At 39.1% G+C, this 22,135-nt stretch overlaps 1 protein-coding gene across 1 annotated transcript; it reads right to left on the reverse strand.

The window, feature by feature from the left end:
- Positions 1 to 3,172: 3,172 nt before the first annotated feature.
- On the reverse strand, positions 3,173 to 12,022 carry LOC124132144. The gene is made up of 6 exons (XM_046495842.2): positions 11,880 to 12,022; positions 8,125 to 8,210; positions 7,629 to 7,775; positions 6,635 to 6,736; positions 6,119 to 6,290; positions 3,173 to 4,984 (listed from the first exon to the last, which is right to left on the reverse strand). Exons 2-6 carry the CDS (start codon positions 8,185 to 8,187, stop codon positions 4,842 to 4,844), a joined length of 627 nt encoding a protein of 208 aa, XP_046351798.2. The 5' UTR covers positions 8,188 to 8,210; positions 11,880 to 12,022; the 3' UTR covers positions 3,173 to 4,841.
- Positions 12,023 to 22,135: the final 10,113 nt, after the last annotated feature.

The following is a 22,135-nucleotide window of genomic DNA, read 5'->3' on the forward strand; positions in this document are numbered from 1 at the left end:
CATGACCATTATTGTTCTGAAATACATATTGTCTGTCTCGTGAATTTAAATTTCAAAAGACAAGAATCCTTTACTGCTGTTAGTTCTAGGACCAGAACGTAGGTAAGTTTTTCTATATAATTTATATATAAACCACCAAATTTGGGATCAGTGCTATATCACGCAGTACTGTCCCAAAATACTTTAAGTTAACCGTAAATGATGCTTACGCAATGTCAGGTCTTGCTGAATTCTTTTGCAAATGGAAAGACGTCACGCTATATTGCAGCACGCTAAAGCTGGCCGACTCGTTGCACGTGTTGTAACATACGTTTTGAGGCAGCACTGCTGGTATTTCTCCAGATTTCTCCCCCACAGAACATGTCTGGGATTGGGTGAAAAGGCGCCAACGATTGGATCAGAACTAGCCGGTAACGCTAGCTCACTTGGCCAATCTTTTGAACAACATCCCCAAGGCTGTTTTCAATCAACCGGTGTCTTCAAAGCGCCGCCGCTGCCTTGGCTGTATCAACATTAACGGTGGTCACACCCGATATTTACACTGTTAACTGAGTTGTTACACCCCGCTCTTTTAGGGCCTGTCTCTCCCGTTCCTGTTACCAGGTATGGGTTTTGTCAATGAGATTGCCATGATAAAACATGGACCAAATATTATGTTGTTATTTTCAATAAACATAACCTTTACACCACTTTGTTTGAAACTTCTTTTTTACTTTTTTCCGTTAGTATTATATGTTAAAGTAGTGTTGTTTGATTTTGCGTGTACAGTATAATTTTCAAATGTGATTATCAAATGTAGTTTCTTAGCTTTGAATATTTAACAACATTTGAATCATTTATATTAACACTAGTATTGTATTGTAGGCGATAGCGACACAACATTCGGAATATCGTTCAAAGGATTATTGAAATCACGTGTGTATTTCTAAATACATTTATGTCTTATCCGACCAGACATACGTAAAAGGATGCGGGCTCCATGGATTAGGATTTGTTTTTATTTAACCATGATAATTTTAACACGATTCTTTGATTTGGCAACCTATTCTTCTAAAATCTTGACTGAAAAAAAATGACTTGACTAACAGCTGATGATGTCACCTCTGATAAGTCGCCGTAATTCTATGACCTCTTCAGGGTTGTTTAGCTGAAAACAGGACGCAATCTCCATATCACCATGACCTTATGAGATTAGCCTCCATTCGACTGAGAAAACTACTAGTGTGGCTTTGATAATTCCGATTGATTCAGTCTCCGGGTCCATCGACCTACATCGGACAGTGTAACAAATTATTTAGTTTACAGAAAGTCAGGACTTTCAGATTTATACCAATGTTTTCTCAGCTGATTGCGCAGTAGTTCTAGGAATGTAAGATTTGTCAGAAGTAAACATTCAAATCACGAGATACATCATCAACATTGTCCGTTAGTGTCTTACTTAAATATCCAGTGAGCTATTCCACGTGGGCAATACACATAAATTTATTATATATACGTGTCCGCGCTCGATAGCTTTTTCAATACAACCCTTGTTTTTAAAAACATACGTTTATATAAACAGCTATCGCTCTTGAGATACACGTTGAAACGCCCGTTATAACCAAAACTACCTCTGAAACATACTAACGGGCATGCCTAAACCCACAGAGAGAATGTACCAGCCCTCGTCCACTGCATTGGATGTATGTAGGTTATCTGATGCTAACACGGATATACAGTGTGAACTAAATATAATTGAAGAACGAAAACAAGAGATATACCACATTCTCACATATGTTTGCCAATGGCTACATTTGTCACGACCTAGTTTATTTACTTAGTTCCGGGTTGCTATTTTCTGTTAGTTCCGTTTCGTTCCCTCTAAAATATTCTACGTCGTAGTTTACAGATAGAGTAACGTAATCATCAGAAAAATACGTCTCGGTGCACTCATCCATGTGAAAAGATAAGACACACAAGTGGCGTTGTTTCCTTACGTACTACATTCATAAGAAAAACAACAGTTTACCTCAATTCATCAAGTCAACAACATGAAAGGGCTTAATGTCTCTGAAGTATATGTAACCATTTAAGCTAAAGATATGATTCACTCGTGGAAGCTGTGCTGTTTTAAACAGATGGTCATATAGGTTTAATGTTGACGCCTATGTCCGAACAGCTCCTTACGATAAAGGATAACGGTCCAGTTAGTGGTAGGAGTGTTAAAGTTAAAGCGTTCGCACGACACGCCAAGGCCGAAGTCCACAAAACAGGGTGAATGAGTATGGTTTTACGCCGCTTTTAGCAATATTCCATCAATATCACGTCGGGGGACACCAGAAATGGCCTTCACTCATTGTACCCATGTCGGGAATCGAACCCGGGTCTTCGAACGCTTCAACCAGTAGGCTACCCGACCGCCCCTCCACGACACAGATGCTAGCCACATAGTTGTCCAAGGAATGAGTCTTTGTGTCCATGTGATTTCATCGTGCATGTGTGCACTGTATGTGTATATGTATGTGTATTTGAACAGTATTTCGGTCATATCAGGATCGTAGACATTTTTATACTTGGTGACACTCACGTGCATGGGTATAATGCTACCTCAGACCACGACATGCAGGCCAAGTGTGATGAAATTGTGCAGATATACTACTATGCCCTTATATTTGGTTAAACACATTCTGCGTGTCTCAGGGTTGATCATGGTCTCCTATATTAGGAACGCCTGCTCAATCCTTTACAAATTGATATGAATCATTTGTGATGTTTTAATTTGTCAAATGTGGCTATCCAACGTTGATACATATTATGTGCGAGTGTGTGTAGTGGGTACATACATTGTTTCAGTGACATGTCAAATATTGCCACATATAAGGCCGGTATGTTAACAGAAGAAGGAATCTGCCAAACTATCACCTGTCACTGCTATCAAATATGGCTTAACTCTAAAACGTGAAAATATGTTCAGCGCTCTTTTGTACTGGATTCCAAAACTCTATAAAGATCTTTACAAAGAGATATACATTGCCGGGTCAAGCTAAATGTAATCCCTGATTAACCATTGTTAATCTAGAAAGGCCTGTTTATATATTCAAAGAAAGTATTTGAAACAAGTCAAATGAATACCATGTGGATTCTAAAAATCTCATATGATTTCCTTGAATACTAGTATCAGACAAGAACCAAGTTGAATTTTGTGAATTTTTTTAATTATTCAGGCTACACACCACTATCCCACACAACGAACTCAAGGCAAATGTTCATTTCTTGATCTATGGGGTATTTGTCACTAAACCTGATGACCAATGATATAGTTACTTCTCTATCTACAAAGGTGCAGGAATATGTGTCAAAAATGAAAGCAAAAGTCGTCTGAAGTTTAATGAGAAGCCAATATGTGAAATGCTGGACTTCCTCATAGAAACCCACATGTCAAATCTGGGGATAGGACATTTTGACAAGCAGTGTTGTCCTCCCTTCCTTGCTGATCTGTTTCTTTAAGTCTATGAATCTGAATTTCTGATCGGATTTGCAAATTCAAATTATGAGAATTTAACACAAGCTTTAGGTATATATGGATGGTCTGAAGTCGTTCAGTAATTGTCAAATAGCCAATTCCCTTCCATTGGTTTACCCTCCTGAACTAGAAAGAAAGGATACCAATGAAAACGCCACATGTGTTTAATATTTAGATCAATTTTCAAAGATTCAGTGACAGAAATCTCTCTACGAGACTGTTAGACAAGGCGATACAAATTTGATGCATCAGTGACGAAAATGACATCCTATGCAAAATTCCTTAGTTTATCTTGTACCATATGTTCCCTTGTTTGTTCAGGTGATCACTTGACTTACGTTTGATGTGTTAAAGGTGGGTTCAACTGATGCGGCAGGATACGCTCACCTCTACGCGAACATCTGGTAGCACAACTATTTAGTAGTGATTCTTAGACACATGCTTATGACATCGTCGGAATTGTACAATAGACTGATTTTAGCAGAGATAATGATGGAAGGGTTTTGTCACTTTTATTTACAATATAAAATACAATAATAAAATTGTCAATGCAAGGTAATATCCAGCCTAGATTTTCTGCCCAAACAGATTCAACTTGGCGTAAAGGGCAAATAGCTGTGGAAATTATATGAATGGACCTCTGAAAATCAGTGATGACACCAGGTGTTCGCGAAAAGGGTAGGCATATCCTGCCCTGCCGTAGAATTACAGTGTTTCTGTTATATTCATGCGACTGTCATGGTCTTTGAGCACCACCATTACCGGCTTTAAGCGTACGTTAACTTAGCGTAGTTCTCTTCACCAATCACAATTTCTATGTTGCAAATCCCGCTTTCTTTCTTCCAAACCTTCCAATTACATTGCAACAACTGAAGACGATTCCAGTGGTCAGGACTGGTAATTCAGAAAGTGATTTGGTAGGTCATTAAAATGTGTCCCTGCTATTCAATGGGCAGAAGAAGGATTGGAAATGTTTAATGGGTGTGTCAGTGGAGGTTCAGGCCGCCTTTATTAACAATATTCCAGCTATATCACGACTTGGGATACCATCAATGGCCTTCACACATTGGGGAAAAAGCTACAGATCATGCCGTTGCTTTGCAACAATTTGTGTAGATTTTCGAAATCTACGCCCAATTTCGAACCTGCATTACATTTTTGATGTTTATTCAACGCCTTTCAAAATATATTATATTATATTATGTCCTTATCTTGTGGTGTTTGTATAACTTTGTGTGGCATTTACATGAATGCTGTTACTTCCTGTAACGAATGAATCAGAAAACAGCAAGTTGACGACAGTGGTTCTTGTCTCATTGCTGAGAAGCAAACAGTTTCTCTAACAAACTACTGTAACGTCAGTGTTACACGGATCAAACACGACGCCACTTGTGACTCGTCTGGCAAACTGCGAAATGCACTTTCTTATTGGCCTCCACTTAAAGAAAAATCCTCTCTTGTGGCGCATGTTGGGGTTGACCTCTGAAATAGAGTAATATCAATTAACTGTGTAGTGACAGCATATGATAGCTTTCATTTATAGCTCATCACTCGAGTATAGCATGTTCAAGTACACAATGTTTACCGAGGACAAATCGTATTTGTCCCTGTTTATCTCCAATCGATCAGACCCATGTAAATTGGGGTGCTTTAAGTAGTGTCTGTATTTCAACACTGCAGCTTCTTTCTTTTTTTAAAACACACTGTGCTTAAACATTGATCATGCCATGTACACCTCCTATTTAGGCCCAGGAAATGTGTGTGACATATTGATCATCATCAGGGAAATTATGCAGGAAAAGGTGGCACCAAATCCAGAGGTGAACTTTATACTAGGCAACTGAACATTTTGGGGGGGAATGTGCAACGAACAAACTGGAGTCCTGCAGCCAGATACCCAAGAGCGACTGAAATGTTCACATGTAATAATAAGAAGGGGAATGCTCTTATGCTTGTCTTGTCTATGAAGACATGGTGTGTTTGGAGGGGTGGGGGTGGGGTGTCCTTCCTGTAACCCCATTTTCGTAATGAGGAGAAGTATACCTCACTGTATACCACTGTAACTGGATAGCAGTCCGATTTCCCCTAACGACAGGCTGCTATCTATTCTATTGCTCTGTGACGTCATTGGCGTCGTTTCTTGTTCGTGACGTCATCCTATAGTATGTTCTATGACGTTGCTATTTGTAACTCATTGACCTCCGTTGTAAGCTTTTTTCTCTATAATTTATATAAATAAAGTCACGAACGAGGTTTCTTTAATAAATAATGTCTTTGCTCATCACATTTAATGATATTTAAATACGGTCCCATATCAGGTCAGTCACAAGCATCTTGGAATTTTTACTGACGGTATATGCTCATGTGGGGTGAGTAGTTCTGTCTGATTGGTCAATCTCACTTTGAGGCATAATAAATATATATTTTATGACTCAAAATGTGCCCGCTTACCATCAGTTAACTCCAAGATGGTTGTTCAACACACACACACACACACACACACACACACACACACACACACACACACACACACACACACACACACACACACACTTTACTAAGATAAATTTAACGTGTGTGATGTGATAGTAGGCTAAGATTATCGGTTCTACATACGTTTTGCATCAACCAGTCCGGAATATTTGCTGTCCACTAGGAACACTTCGTGATGGAGACAGAAGTCAGCTATGTGTGGTCCAAAGAGGAGTTTTACTGTCCAAGTCTTCAGTGGTGACAGTTTATCTACTCTGAGCCATTCCTCTTTAACACCGTCCAGCACATCATGAGCCTAATGAACAAAGTATGGGTGTGTGGTTATTCATGTCATACTAGACAAGGCAGGACTGGCATAGGTAAACCAGTGGGAGAATGAGCATCTTCCTTACTGTAGGGATACGTTGCGGTATATATTAACCATGTAGTACCCCGTTCAATTACTATCATATGGTGCATTTGTCAAATACGATGCTATCAAGACAGATATCTTTATACTCAGATGCCATCAAGGCCATCTGACGTGCGCCATTAAATGCAAACAATAAGAAATTCGTTGTATCATTGAATTATCGTGACAATGAATCATATGCAACAAACCTTGTTTTAAACCTAGTAGACAATTAATTCCAAACTCACACGTTTAGCCTCTTCTAAGCGCCGCTTCATGCCTGTCATAGTGGCGTTGAATCGTTGAATGTAGCACTGTTGATCGACTGCATTCCTTATGGCTACAAAACTCTGTAAGGTGAGTTTCAAAATAATTAAGTATGAATATTTGCCAGGTATTCCAGGGGCAAGATTGGTATTGTTTTCACATAATATGTCACAGTATTTTAAACAGTTATTGCTTCTGGAAACACAACTCAAACGAACGGCAGAATCCTTTCGAAACATGAGGCCAAAACATTCAAGAGTGAGTGAGATCTTACGCCGCTTTTAGCAATATTCCAGCAATATCACGGCAGGGGACACCAGAAATGGGCTTCACACATTGTACCCATGTCGGGAATCGAACCCGGGTCTTCAGCGTGAAGAGCGAACGCTTTACCACTAGGCTACCCGACCGCCCCGAAACATTCAAGAAACTGACTATTACTTTTCTTCTTAAAAACAAAATATATATATATGTCATCAATGCGAGAAGTATTATACTTCTAGCTAAATATAGAAAGTGAACAATTATTGTGAAAATTTTTATGATGTGTAATGGGATGTAACAAAACGCTATATGGCTGAAATAATGCCGACGCGACGTTAATTTTTAACTCACTCATTGTAACCGTCATCATACATTCACATTGCGTTGAACAATGGCCAAACGAATACATAATGTGAAAATGGCTTGACCAAATATGGACACGGTGTACCTGTGCATGAATACATTGTTGTAAAACATAGTCGTACAGTGATAGTACGAGTCTACGTGTTCATGTAAGCCTTTGTTTAAAACATTACCCTTTCAATTTAATCTGATCAGTCTAAGCCTACGCATTTATATCCCCTAAGAGTTTTACGGCGGATTCCGGATTCCGTTTAAACCGCATTTATATTCCCGTTTAAACTGATCAGATAATTAAGTTGTATTTAATTTAAGATTTGGATTAATTCATGATTGGGAAATGTTCTTCACCGTTGAGAACACGTGCAGGTTGGTTGTTTCTCTGAAGCTGTCGAGAGCATTGGCAGGTTTGTGTGCTGTCACTTCCATTATGTCAGTGCCGAATGTGACGTCGATGGGGATGATCTGGTCTCCAAACTTCCCTACGACATGGTACCCCTACAAACACATGACATTATATTTACATATACGCATCAAACAATACACTGTGGAAGTTGCAAACATTTGTTTTAAGCGTTCGCTTACTTCAAACAAATTAAAAAATGTAATTGAATAGGCTACCATCGAAGAAGCTGTTAAGGGCAAGGTCAGGAGGAAACAACGTACTAGCATGACTGTATATGGTATACAAATATAAACATGTTATAATACAAGTGTAATAATAGTACAAGTGCTGAGAATCCGAAATGTTAAAGATACGTATAAGTAAATTATTGTATAAATGAGGAGGGATCCGCGACTAACACAGTAATACAAGTGTAAACTGTTGACAATATTGCCGACATACCTGAACTCCCGCACAACATCCAAACAGGAGGACACAGACAGCAACAGCGCTGAAGACTTGCATGATTTGGGGCTTGATGTCACAAACTAAGAATAAAGTAAACGATTGGTCATTTTAATGCACGTGATGGTAAGTAAAAGAATGACATTGACTCCACAGTCGATAACAACGTATACATAATGTTGCATAAACCGTCAGTAAGTTCATTTGTACATGTAACAATAATAAAGTGACGTCTTCTCAGCTGTCGTATGAACATCATGTTTATAATACTTGAACGTATTGTTATAGTGCAAACCATTTCAATACTTTTATTTAAAATAGTGCAAACCATATTTCAAAACTTATTTAACATTTCATTTATCTAAATACCTAACTGGTTCAATATGTTTCCAAGTGCACCGAAATTCTATGCCTTTGTCTGTTTAATATATTCAGCAAACATTCGGCGTATCCCCTTTTATCATAAACCCCTCCGGGCAGGACCCTTAATCTCCAGCGCTATCTATAAATTCCAATTAACACCTCCTTACGTCGCCGGATCTTACGTATATACATACACGTCGGACAATGACCTTGCCACACGTTACGTAATACCTCGCTCTACAAAACCCGACTGACATTGTCAGTCAGGGAGACAGCCAGAAGGTAAGTGACAGAGCGAGTCTCCAACCGGGAACATTGGCCACTCGGTCCCGGTGTGCGTTCTGTCACGTTATTATGAACATGTACCTTTTCGACTCATTTCAACCTGCACCAATAAACATGGCTGTTGTCGTCTTAACTTCACCCCTGAGGTTTGTCTTCCGTCATCCCCCTGAGCTACCATCCGAGGGCCGACACTTACGCCCTTGGACAGTATGTTTGGCCGTTGATTTCAGCAGGGCGTGTAAGTACAAATGGTCCAGTGTTCACTTTCAATGCATGGAGAATCGTTACATTCCAGTAGTCCAAGCAATGAGTAAATATCCCAGGCATATACTTCTCCATGAAGATAAAGCTGCACTCAGCAATAGTCCAGCTATATGACGGCGGTCTGTTAAATAATCGAGTCTGGACCAGACAATCCAGTGATTGGGATCGATGACATGCATCAACCAAGACAGCGAGCCTGACCACCCGATCCCGTTAGTCGCCTCTTACGACAAGCATAGTCGCCTGTTACTGAACAGATAACATGTATGCTGTATAACGCCGCAGTCAGGCATATTTCAAACTATAAATAATCGATTCACAGTATTGTTCTGGGAACAAAATATGACAAGACGACTTCAGTGTGCAGAACTATAACTTTGTTTGTTTGTTGTTTAATGCACTTAGCAATAATCCAGCGAAATGACGGCTGCCTGTAAGTTATTGAGTCATTCACCGTCATTTATAGGTAATCATGGGATGGGTGTAGATTCATTTAATGAATTCATTTAATGAATCTACAAACTTAGTCTAGGACAATCGCGCACAGGAGATTACGTGGGCGTAAAGTTTTCCGATCGGTTCCAAGCAGCAGGACGAACATGTCTTTGGCCATTAAGATCACTGTCAATTACAAACTTTTAAGAATTGAGTGGACAGGGCGTCAGACAGTTATATTGTGGTTCATTCTCGACTTGATAGATCAGAGTAGTGTTTAGAGACGTGTCCATAAGCGCTACCAGCTGTGTACCATAGCACGTCAAGGCCGTGTCTGTGATGGCTTTGTGATGGTGTGTGCTGGCATCAGCTGCAGCGGGAGGACAGACCCAATATGTCCTGATGGTCGACTCCCGAGAACAAGGCGTTCGTTATCGTGATGGGATTTTCACTTCAGTCGTGGTACCCTTTACGTGTAGAATTGAAACAGAAAAATACCCGCCAACTCACACACAAGGTGTTTGTAAATGAGTTTTGTAAGAAATGGGATCATCTGGGTATTGCCTTGGCGAGCTAAATGTTTTGACCAAAGCTGCCTTTGGGTATTTGTAGGGTGGACAACGTCCTGTAGCGCCTCATAATGTGAACTGACACCTTTCAGCTCTGCAAGAGTAGTGGCTCCGGATCCAAAAGAGCTACCTACGGGACCCAAATCCAGAACAAATCTGAAGAGGACAGACGGTTGTCGGTTTCACCTTGGTTATAATCGTTATTAACATGCACTCCCCACGTCATTTCCTGGATGCTAGTAGCTGGTAAACATGTAAGCTATGGCCATTGATTTTCCAATTAATTCGTGTTAATTCGTTTAACTATTTTTGTTATTAATTAGTATATTTTCCAGCAATTATTTGTCTATCTTGAAAAAATCAAATTAAACTGAGTTCACTTCTATAATATATGATCAGCAATGCTATTTAATAAAAGACTGAGATAGGTGACATTTGACTAAATTCCATTCGTATTTTTGGGTCATCAGTCAACGTTATTGTGTTATTGATAATTCACCTGTCTTGTAGGTATAATTAATAGATATGTTCCAATATCTGGCAAATGGAATTTGAGGAAAACAAAACCATAACTGAATGTAATTCCCCGGCCGCGTCAAAAAAACAACGTTAAAAGGTGGTACATGTACTTGATGTAACCCTGCCTGGCGCTCGGCATTGTGGGGCTGAAACAACTACTGATCGGCTCGGAGTCAGTATGCTGTATGTGAGTGGATTCGTGTTAAACTGCAGCATGGTATCTCAGTGGGCTAGCTGTAGAAACTCGGCATTAGTCAGGACTATTAAAAGCTTTCTCTTCATTTTTTGTTGGAAGAAAATTGTGAGTTAATTTATCACAATGTCCCAAATGAAACCATGACTAATCGAATGTGCATTCATCATTCACGTGGTCATAACTGGTTGGCAGTTTCGTGTTCTTGGCAATTTTCACGAAGTCTCTATTTGTAGGAGAAAATACGCCTCCGTGGTTTTGGTTGAAAATGTAAACTCAATGGGAGAGGGATTTTACATTTCCAACCAAAACCGGAGGGTAGTGTTTTCTCTTGCTTATAAACCGTCAAACGAGTTTAATTCAACAACAAAGCCTGTTCATGTATACGACTGTTGGCGAAAGCAGTCACTGCCCGAGAAATTGCGAACCAAAACAGAGGAGGAGTGTTTTATCCAACTTATGAACCGTCTAAACGCAAGAAATACGGGGGGGGGGGGGGGGGGGGGGGGGAATAAGAATCATCGGGATACATTTTAGTGAAACAATACAGGATGTCGTGGTATCAAGGGAATTCGATCAAAGAGTGCGAGAAAGAGAACACGTGCATCATGCAGCACAAACAGAAGTCGTGACAATTAACAACTTTTCATCACCTGCCCCGGTGGCTCAGTGGGAAAACAGTGGGTTACCAAACTAGACACGGTATGTGAGGTTCCATAATGAAAACTTTTATTTCTTGTCTTCGGTTTTAGAACATTGGACGTTTGAAACACCAAGTACTAATTTCATCTACTTCTTAACTCATCAGGTCTTACAAGGAAAATGTAAAACCTCATACCCTATGAAAAAGTAAAACCTCCCAAGAGGTTATTACGAGATAGGAAGATACCTACAATACAATAAGCAAAAGTGACAGTAGGTTTATAACTTAAGGACATTCTCAACTGAATGATCGCTGAACACTTTTTCCGCTCTGTAGGTATATGTGATAGAGACAGGCGAGTTGTTTGATTTCAAGCTAGGCCCTATTGTAGTATCAGTCAAATCTTAATTGCTCGGTACTTATCAATAATTAGGAGACACGCGAAGACGTTTGCATGAAATTACTTCACTGAAACACTTACCTCTATTCTGTCCGGTGAATATCAAGATGTGGTGTTTTGACTGAGATAGTAAAGCTTTATATACTGGTACTGTAGGTCCCAAATGAGAAAGTTATGTTAATGAATGCATATCATTCACGGTTTTAAGCACGCATATATCAAACGTCTTCCCTTGTAGGACGTACTCCGCTTTCAGGATTTACATTTTGTGTAAACTTCCGTATTAACGCCCCCAGGGATGGGTCCGATGACGTCAAACGTCATCCGTTTGTTACACTTAATATATGCGCCGCAAACAGCTGTTTGGCACTATGAATTTCCAAGTTGTTTACATCATTGAAATATATTTTTAATAGCCATGGCATACGCTTGTTAACTGGCCTGTGTGTGAATATTCATAGTCTACCAACCTGCCACATCTCGTCAAGTTGTTGACATAACACCGAGTAGTCCAGACATACGCCAGCCTGTCTATTCTGTCAGATAAACATGACGCTCCAACCTCCCTTGTCAACTACAACAACACATGTATCTATAGTTTAAAAACCGCTTCCTCCTTATGAAATAAATTTATAACAATAATAGGTCATTTATATTGCGCCTATTTCCACACCACAATGGGGCAGCTCAAAGCAATCTTATTACCCCGGTTACTGGATCAGTGTGCACTAAACAATCATTCTCAGCTCCCTGGGGAGTTTACAACGCAAGCTGCCTGATAGGCGCTGGAAGGTTAACAACCGTCAGAGGCACGAACAAAGTCACTTGCCCAAGGAGACACAACATGTGTTAAATGTGTTTCAGTGTGGGGCAAGACCGAAGCCCTAGAAACTCTCAGGAACCAAGCTGCCGACACGCGGTCATCCACGGACTCCGCGACCTGTAAAAGTAGCTTTGATATTTGTCCATCATATCAGGGTGTCGCAAAACCTTCCAGGCGCAGTTAAGGCTATTGTTAGCCACTCGCTGTAATTTCATGTCTGAAAACTTTTCAGAATTACAGTATATGGGTAGGTGTTGTAAGGGACCGAAAATATATCCAGGGAGTAAATTGTTCCAGATAATACGTGGAAAATTATAACTTGTCCTCGGGTTTTAAATCTTCAGCATTTGTCGCAAAGGTCGAGGGTGAAAAAAACATCCGGTTACGTTCACATTAAGCATCCCATCGGGTGGTCAGACTCGCTGTTTTTGTTGATGCATATCATCGTATTTCAGCTGGAATATTGCTGAGTGTGACGTTAAACAACAAACAAACATTTATACTGCGGGTGATTAATATGTAGATCTACTGAGAGAAGTTATAAAATCAAACAATATTTAAGTTCTATACATAACCCTTTCGGTCCATGGGTGTACATGGAGTGGAGCGGCACTCGTGTGGAGGGGATTCTTAGTAACGAGGTGTAGCAGAACAACAGTAATACAGAATTTCCCAAACTACTAATTGACGGAGTGAAGGCTGTTTTTCTACGCACTCAGCCTTGTTCCAGATATATTACAATGGACTCTAAGTAGTCTAGTCAGTAAAATGATGATCAACGATATGTGCCATAGGCTCACGGTGTCACACAATAAGTGAGGTTTACCACAAGCACACCAGTTAATCTCAACTGACAACACAGCTGGCTTCTTATTCATTCATTCATTCATTCATGAGGACATTGTGTGTTTCCGTCTCTATCTGTCAATTTACTCAAGCGTGACGTTACACTCACGGATACACTCCATCGCCTGAAGGGTTTGACCCCGTTCCTACCTCGGAATACAGCATTACAGGAAAATGTTTGCACCAATCAGAGTTTTATAAGGCGAGAAAGCGATACCATTCTGTCTCGTGTTATCGCTTTCTCGTATCGTTCTATCGCTTTCTCGCTTTCCCGTATCGATCTATGGCTTTATCGCTTTCTCGACTCGTTCAATCGCTTTCTCGCTCTATCACTTTCTCGTCTCATGGTATCGCCTTATGGCTTTCTCGTGGCCGTAGTTGAAGGCGAAAAAGCGATGTCCCCTCTCGGCCACCATAATACTCAGTTTCACCAAGGTTATAAACAACTATGGCCATGGTCACGTTGGTCTTTATCCAGCATGAAGCTGACACGTGACAACAAGCACTCTTAAAACCGGGAACTAAACCCAGCTCACTCATTCACAACAACTGTTTTGAAGGTTAAAAGATGTGATAGACTAAATGTCATTTAGTTTGATTATCAAATATTTTCTCTGTTCCCATATGTTCAGTAGTTTGTGCATGGATGATTGAGTGTGGGATTTTATGGACAATATTACCCCGAAAAATCTTGAAAAAAGTAATTATGCTTCAGACTATTGATCAAAAAAGAAATTGTTAAGATTGTTGCAAGGTGATTTTCTAATCTTAAAACAAACTTCTGGGTCAGAGTTTTAAATAAGAAAATATCTGGTATTGCAGACTTATCTAATCTAAATACAAAATCCTAATATTTCGCGATAAACATTTCGCTATTTGATTAAATTCATCCACAGCTATTGAAGTGTCTGCTAAAGTGTTTTGAATATCGTGTTACAGCATAATAAACTGTTTCTGTTGATATGAAGTCTGTGACTTTGATTGGTCAAGACTGACTCTTGAAATGTTGATATCTATTATCGTCATACATTAGACATTCTGATGGTAAGTAGTGAATTTCGTTTTCTAGGGTATTGCAAGCATAGCATAGTGGAGCATCTAAAGGCGTGACCGACCATGTATAACGACCTGTTTCTGTCGCCACATCAAACTTTAGTAGGTATCTTTCTCTTATCTCTGGACTTTGCAAACCGTCAATATGTCTCTGCCTTCTGTCGTGCTTCAACGTTCTGTACGTTCGATGTTTAGTGCCATGTGGTAAATTCCTATCATCCCATAATTCGTGAAACCACAATTGGTCCTCTGTCACAGCACATCTTCTTTGATATGAGAAATGTGTTGCGTCCACTTTCAAGTCGCGGGAAGCAAGGGAGATAACTTCCATGTTTGGACAATTCTGAAACGATGTCATGTTGACTTCTCTTCTGTGTTGACAGTTTTGAGTTAAATCAAAATATTTCAATCCTTTGCCTCAATACTCTTTGCCTGAACTTGCGACAAGGCTCCACTGACTGCGATTTCTTTAGTGGTAAAGTCCAAGTTTTCATATATAAAAGAAACCAAAGGTACTTGTACTTAAAGGCGAACTCCATTTATCGCAATCCACAATGGAACTTTGTAGTTGTACGAGATTAGTTTTATTCCTAAAACCATTCGTTTACTATAGCCAACATGTTTTGTAATGATTGTTCGCGTGGTGATAAAAGAACAATATAATGTGCGAAAAATTGAAGTTAAAATGAAATATTATCCACATACCACAGCTGAGAGAGTTAATGTCATCTGCTCGATCATTAATGTATAAGGAGAACATGGCTGGCGAGATAGGGCATCCCTGTTTTACACCGCTGATGATGTTGAAAGGTGAGTTCATGCAGTTGTTGTCTTCAGCTGAACACTGGACGTCCTCATACAGAGCCTTGGTCATTGAAGTCTCGATAGCACGCACTGAAGCAACTTCAAAGTCAGTCTGTACGCTGGGGACAAGTACGTGTCCTTTCTTATCAAGCACTAGCTGCTTTACATAAGTGAAAAGTCTCTCATAGGTCTGTTGGCGTCTGGCACCATGGTGTAAACTGTTGGAAATGTGTTCTTCATAACCTCACAATGTATAACATACAGTTGATGTCGATGCTATGGTGGGATGGGATGTAAGGAACAACTTCTTGGGGAACAGGCGCCAGCTTTTAAAGACTAGGAATAGTCGTAAATTCTTCTCTGGTTCTCTTTCTGGGGTTAATTATGTAACCGGGGGTGTTCATGAATAACACAGGTCGTTATTTGTCGTGAGGATTTATTATCAGAACAAACGCCCTGAAACATATTAAAATCAAAGATAAATATACACGTAAATATATGTTTGTTAATATACACAAACATACAGTGTAGATATATAAGAGCACATCACATTATATTCATTCACATCGTCACACCGACGACATCATAGAAATAGATAGAACTCTTGCTTTCAACAAATACATTGAAGGATGTGTTATAACTTACAATAACTATATATACACTGTATCCCTATACATGTGTAATAATATGATAAATACAATTAATTAATTTCATTAATACACAAGAAAATACAAGCATACCCTGTAGTTGAAACTGGGGCGGGAACTGCGTTCACCAACACAACTGACAGGACTTATGGTGTCTGCATCTAAATACAAATACAAAGACAAATATACTTACTTAGGTAAAACGGGTTACCTTAGAAAACATGAATTATGTGTTACACATAACATACCAATGAATGCTTTACATTATACATAAATAACATTGTCATAACCAAACACATACATCATAAATACATACCCACTCGCTCACTCATTCTCAAATGAAACATTTAGGAAAGGTGACGATATACAGTGCTAACATAGTTAAAACATTTACATGGCTACAATTATATGACTATATGTAATGACCTATCTAAATATGTATTAAGACTGTGTAATACTACAGATGATTACACAAATAGATGCAAGTACAATATAACAATACGTACAGAAACATAACTAACCTATCTGGACGGTCTCAGATGAAAATACTACACAGAGCAGATATTTGTTGTCCGCATGGTCAAGGTGTAGTGGCTGGTGTGCTGGTTAAATGCTGGGTGTTAGTATTTGAAACAAGGCCAATCAGGCGCAGGCTATACTAAACAAAGGACCGACCCAAGCTACCTACTCTACCCCACAACCAGTAGAAGTTAAAAGAAAAGAAAACTCCACGCAGAGAACAAGTCGTTATGCAGAGCTGTAGAATACAGCAGCCATACAGGTTTATTTTATTTAATTCAACATAATAAAAGGTTAAAACACCATTTCATTACAAAAAATTATATGTATACAAATATATAAAATACAGAAAATATACATATATACAACACTGCCACAAAAGTACATGGCATGAAAACCTACAACAATTGCAATCACACACAATCTCTGTTATTTGTGAAGTTCGGGGTTGGTGCAACCTTGGTCGTTTAAGTAGACATAAGTTACTACTACTACTACTACTACTACTACTACTACTACTACTACTACTACTACTTTAGAAAACCTCCTGACTACTACCTTCGGTGATTCTCTCAGAGATAAGAGAGTTGGACTTTTGTACCGCCAAAAGCTTGACTCCAACCCACACAGACTGTTTAATCTACCCTTCATCAACCTTTGCACCTGCTTCATTTGCAATGAGCCAATTTAGTAACATTTACAGTGATTCAATCTATTTCCACGTATATTTTGTCATTTCATTCTTCATACACACGTGTATACGATAGGGTAGCAAATCATACCGTGCTTCGATCTACGGTCTTATTTCAAGAAGATTGAAGACATTCTGATTCATATTTTAATTTAATCAATGCATTGATCTTTTGCCACAATGTGTATAAATTTCGGTTTTGGGGTCCAGCTTGCTCTCAATACACTTAAATTGTCAAATATTTGGCATGGATCGTCTAAACCCTGAATGGGTATTCTGCAATAAGCAGCCTTTTTTTGTTCCCTTTTTTTTATCCGACCGCCCATTTCTGGGAAAACCTTGGAGATGAGAAACACAAAAATAAGTAAAGACTCCCTTACTGCTACTAACTGCATGGCTTTAGATAGGTAAATCATAAACTATACATCATGTCCTCTGCACATTACTTGCCATTGTAAAATGCATACTGGGACGTCAAGTTGTAATCTAATGTTATATTGGATTATGCCAAAATGTTTTTGTTTGTTTGTTTGTTGTTTAACGCCGCACTCGGCAATATTCCAGCTATATGACGGCGGTCTGTGTAAATAATCGAGTCTGGACCAGACAATCCAGTGATTGATATCATGAGCATCGATCAACGCAACCAAAATGTTTTTGGTAAGAAAAAGGTATCTATATGATATTCACTGTACCACAATGATATTCTGAAAGATTGATCAGTCTGAAACAAGGCATCAGACGCTAAGGATATTCCGGAAGGTCTGTGTGTGACATAAAATGTCCTAATGATCCTAATAGGCGTACACAAATAACGAACAATGAATCAACACTGAAGTGAACACGAGGCGTTTATATAGAAAGATTACCCCGCCAGCGAGATGTGTTGTGAAGGCTGCAAGCCGTGCCGCGCCATCAATGCAGTTTATGGTCTAAGGGAGATAATTGTTTGATCCAAAAGTAATTTTGTCAGGAAGTTTGGTTCCTTTGAAAGTCAGGATGATAGTGGAGGTGTTTGTTGGGGGACCTTGTGGGTTTTGTCTGGTGATCCTTAAAAGATTAATGATTTGAGGCTGGGTTTGGAGTTTATTTGATTCAATTACGTAAGCTTTGAGGTCGTGGTCAGACTCTGCAGGGTCGGTGTAAATGACCCCTTTTGTTTCAGATAGCCAACGAGGAGTCTGCCACGACAGATTGATGCCATCTATTGATGTTTGTTTCATTGCCACATTGAGGTCATATTGTAAGTTAAAGTTTATTTTGAAGGCTCTGCCGCAGCTGTTTATAAATTTGAATTTTAGATGGGCTTGTTTTAGTATAAGCCCAAATCTGTTTTTGGTGTACAGTGAAGTGAGTGGGGTGGGACCTGTATTGAATGCTAGAAGTACAAGATGTTGATTGTTGTTTGAGTTAGGTTGTGTACAACTCTGTCGTTTCTGTATCTTCGACTGCGTTTCAAGATCTTCGGGTGATTGTAGAGGGCGTTTTCCCCCAATGGCGGTGGCTGTGGCTAAGTTATTTAGTAGATTAGACTGGGAGCTGCGGGGAGTAGTCATTGAGATGCTGGGCGAAATTGGAGGGGATTTTCCGAAAGTGGGAGGGATGAGGTTAGTGGGATTACTTAGATCGAGTGGAGGGTACTGGAAACTAGTGGAGATTTTAGCGGGGGTTGAAGTGAGTGAAGGGGAAGGAGAAGTGGTGAAGGTAGATGATCGTAGCTTACAGTCTTTTCTTGAGGGACGTTTGTCTTTCTGTTTGTCTAGGGTTGAAGTTGATATTGTTGCTTGGGGTGTGGACAGCGGGCGGTCATGTCGGTTTTTCTGCCGATCGAGTGATAGGGTCCGATTTGCCGCCATGTTTGAAGTTCGAATGGTTGGCCTCCTTCAGCTTGATTTCAGCTGAGGCCACCTGGTTGCGAGCGACAGGTCCGAGGGGAAGAGGGTTTCTTCAAGCAAAGCCGATTACTGCTTCTTGCTGATCTTGGTGTAAAATGGGGACACGATCTATGGGGGATCCAATGTCGGGAGCGATTGAGCGTGAGCAACATGTAACTATGAGTGATTTGAATCGAAAAAACTAAGCCGTCACTACTCAATTAAGTAATTAACAGACAATTGCAAGTGCTAATACCCACCCGACACTAATTGCCCTGTTAATCCCTAGTCCACAATGAGTTAACATTGAGTTCATTTTGCTAATTAGCTGTTTTTAGAGCAGCAAGGTAATAAACATCATAGGTGGGGCAGGCTTTGATCATGTGTTCTGTAGAAGAGATGATGTCACTTGTTTTATGTTTATTTAGGATTAGCTACATCCCTTGATGCTACCAAGGCAGCCCTTGAGATTATCAACAGTTTGCCTGGACACAAACTGATGTCTCCCTTGTAGCACACTATGTGTCAGACAAGGACTTTTACCACTCTGTGCAGATGCATATCAATGCATAAAGAACATTGGGTAGATGATTCAATAATGTCACGCAAGTCAAAGTTGGGTTTCACTGTATTTAGAAACAGACGATGGATCCAAAACTTTATAACAGTAATTATGATTAATTTAAACTTTGCCAGACCAATTGTTTGGCAGATTTGCATGTTATTGTTAATCTTCATTAAGTTAATTTTCAAAAAAGATAGGATAAATGATAAAATATGATAATGAGTCATGAATATTTGAATTCAGATCAGAACAAACAGGGAGGGTCACCCAAAAATGTGAGAGTCTCTAGGGGAGGCTTTTGACAAAATGGACAATAAAATATAAAGTGCTTTGCATTTTCTTTCAGGGAGGGTAGTGTCAAAAATGAATGAGAACATACCGGTAATACATGACCGGCCCCTTTAATGTAATATACATAGTTTTAAGTTGATGGTTCAGGTTGTACTTTTCAGATGAATTTCTTATCACTGTCTATGATGGACTACCAATTAACGGTAGATATTAAATATCCATAATAACTTAGATAAATACTTCTACAGTCTCATCCTAATTTGTCAAAATTTGAATTTCAATATAGCTTCCAATAATGAATTAATGAATTTGGAGAGAATATCTATTGTCTGAATTCCTAATGTACTTTATTTGTATTTGGTGTGCTAGGGTAGCCTAGTGGGTAAAACAGTCTCTGAAACCTGGGTTAAATTCACCACATGGGTACAATGTGTGAAGCCCATAGCTGGAATATTGCTAACAAGCTGCATCAAACTATACCAACTCACTCGCTCATTATGTTGTATTTTGAGATCACTTACATGACCTGTGTTTTGATTATTATGAATAGTTCTGTTTTTATGTATAAGAACCTAAATAACTTAGTTTTGCATTGTCTTGTTCCTTCCTTACATTTTGATGTAATGCAAACATTCTAGCAAAATTCAGGTGAACCATGTGGCCCTTAAGGTATTGTTTTAGAAGACCGGATACATTTTTGTATTTTCTGAACACTTTTCTGTTTGCAATGGCTTATTTACATGTTCAAAGATTGGTTACATATCAGTTGCAAGATAAATTGTCAATACCTCACTGTTCGAGAAAACAACTTTAAACATTTGTAAATATGTGTGTGTTTCATAATTTTTGAATAACAAGCTTCTAAAGATGTTATGAATTGTTTCAGGTACCTGGATTTCACAATCTGACACCAGCTACATTTAAGAAGATCTTGCTCACACCATTCAGACAAGGGACTCACCGGATGATGAACAATCCTCCCGATAACAACCAACAGATTCACCTCAGAAAGTGATGATTCTGAATGAATAATGCCACATCAGTGTGACTGTAGGTGGTTTTATTATTACACTAATCAAGTCTGAATGAATTTATGCCAAAGCACTGTGACTATGTCCAGGTTGTGTACGCCGACGCTGACTATACAAATCTGAATGACTTTTGTGGTTTACTGCAGAAACATAATTGACTTTAGATATTCTTCTTACATGAAATTCTTCTGAGATTTGACTAATTTGTTTATTTAGAAAATGGCATTGAAGCGTCTGTTCTGTAAGGCCTTGCAAACACCACTGGTTACTTTATGCTAGTTCCTCTTCTTGCTTGATCAAATTTTTAATTTGTGATATGTACCAATGAAATGCCATATAATAAAAAAATAAGATTTTTTTCCAAAAACATTATTTGTTTTGCTTCATTAGCATAAAGAAATATAATACTGATCAGCCATAACATAGGTGCTGAACAAATATAAAATGTACTAATGTCCTGAATGTTTTCCTACTATAAATACAGCTCACTTAACAAAAGTTGTAGTTCCACGTTAGTAGACAAATGAAATTGATATTTTTTCTGTTCTTTATTTAGGTGTTTTCTATGGATGCCATTAGTCTTATGCACCAATTTGGGACAATTGTATTCTGTTTCATATTCCCATGAAACTATATTCCAGATATAACAAGTACTGATACCGTTCCAAACTAATCTTTTAATCTCACCAGGGCCAAATGCCAAAGCACATAGCCATTTTTTCTGAGTGAGAATAATGTTTTGCCACTTTTAGCAATATTGCAACAAAATCATGGTGGGGGACACCAGCTATAAGCTTCACACATTTATACCCATGTCGCGAAACAACTTGTGAACAATGCATGCCCACATATCTCAGTTTGAGGAGGATATTTACAACTAAAATAACACAGAATATTACAACAGCTATCTGATATGCACAGGCTAACATTGATAACTAGAAACAAGACATGAAGAAAATTTGCATCTGGAAACCTTCCGGAAACCTTCAAGATGCCTTCAGCAACCTTCAAATTTCTTGGTATTTTCAAGATAATTTTTTTATGTGTTTCTCACTTAAGTGAACAAAATGCACACACACACACACACACACACACACACACACACACACACACACACACACACACACACACACACACACACACACACACACACACACACACACACACACACACACACCCATTTTGACATTTTC

This window comes from Haliotis rufescens, unplaced genomic scaffold (genome assembly GCF_023055435.1).
Source record: "Haliotis rufescens isolate VD_foot unplaced genomic scaffold, xgHalRufe1.0.p SCAF_4, whole genome shotgun sequence".
Lineage (NCBI taxonomy): Eukaryota > Metazoa > Mollusca > Gastropoda > Lepetellida > Haliotidae > Haliotis > Haliotis rufescens.

What these genes read in the sequence shown, in the direction of transcription:
- LOC124132144 (XM_046495842.2), bottom strand. Translation starts at nt 8,187, where the DNA reads ATGCAAGTCTTCAGCGCTGTTGCTGTCTGTGTCCTCCTGTTTGGATGT. An exon ending in GATGTTGTGCGGGAGTTCAG is followed by an intron (nt 7,776 to 8,124) that starts GTATGTCGGCAA and finishes ATGTGTTTGTAG; the next exon opens with GGGTACCATGTCGTAGGGAA. An exon ending in GCTTAGAAGAGGCTAAACGT is followed by an intron (nt 6,291 to 6,634) that starts GTGAGTTTGGAA and finishes TTTGTTCATTAG; the next exon opens with GCTCATGATGTGCTGGACGG.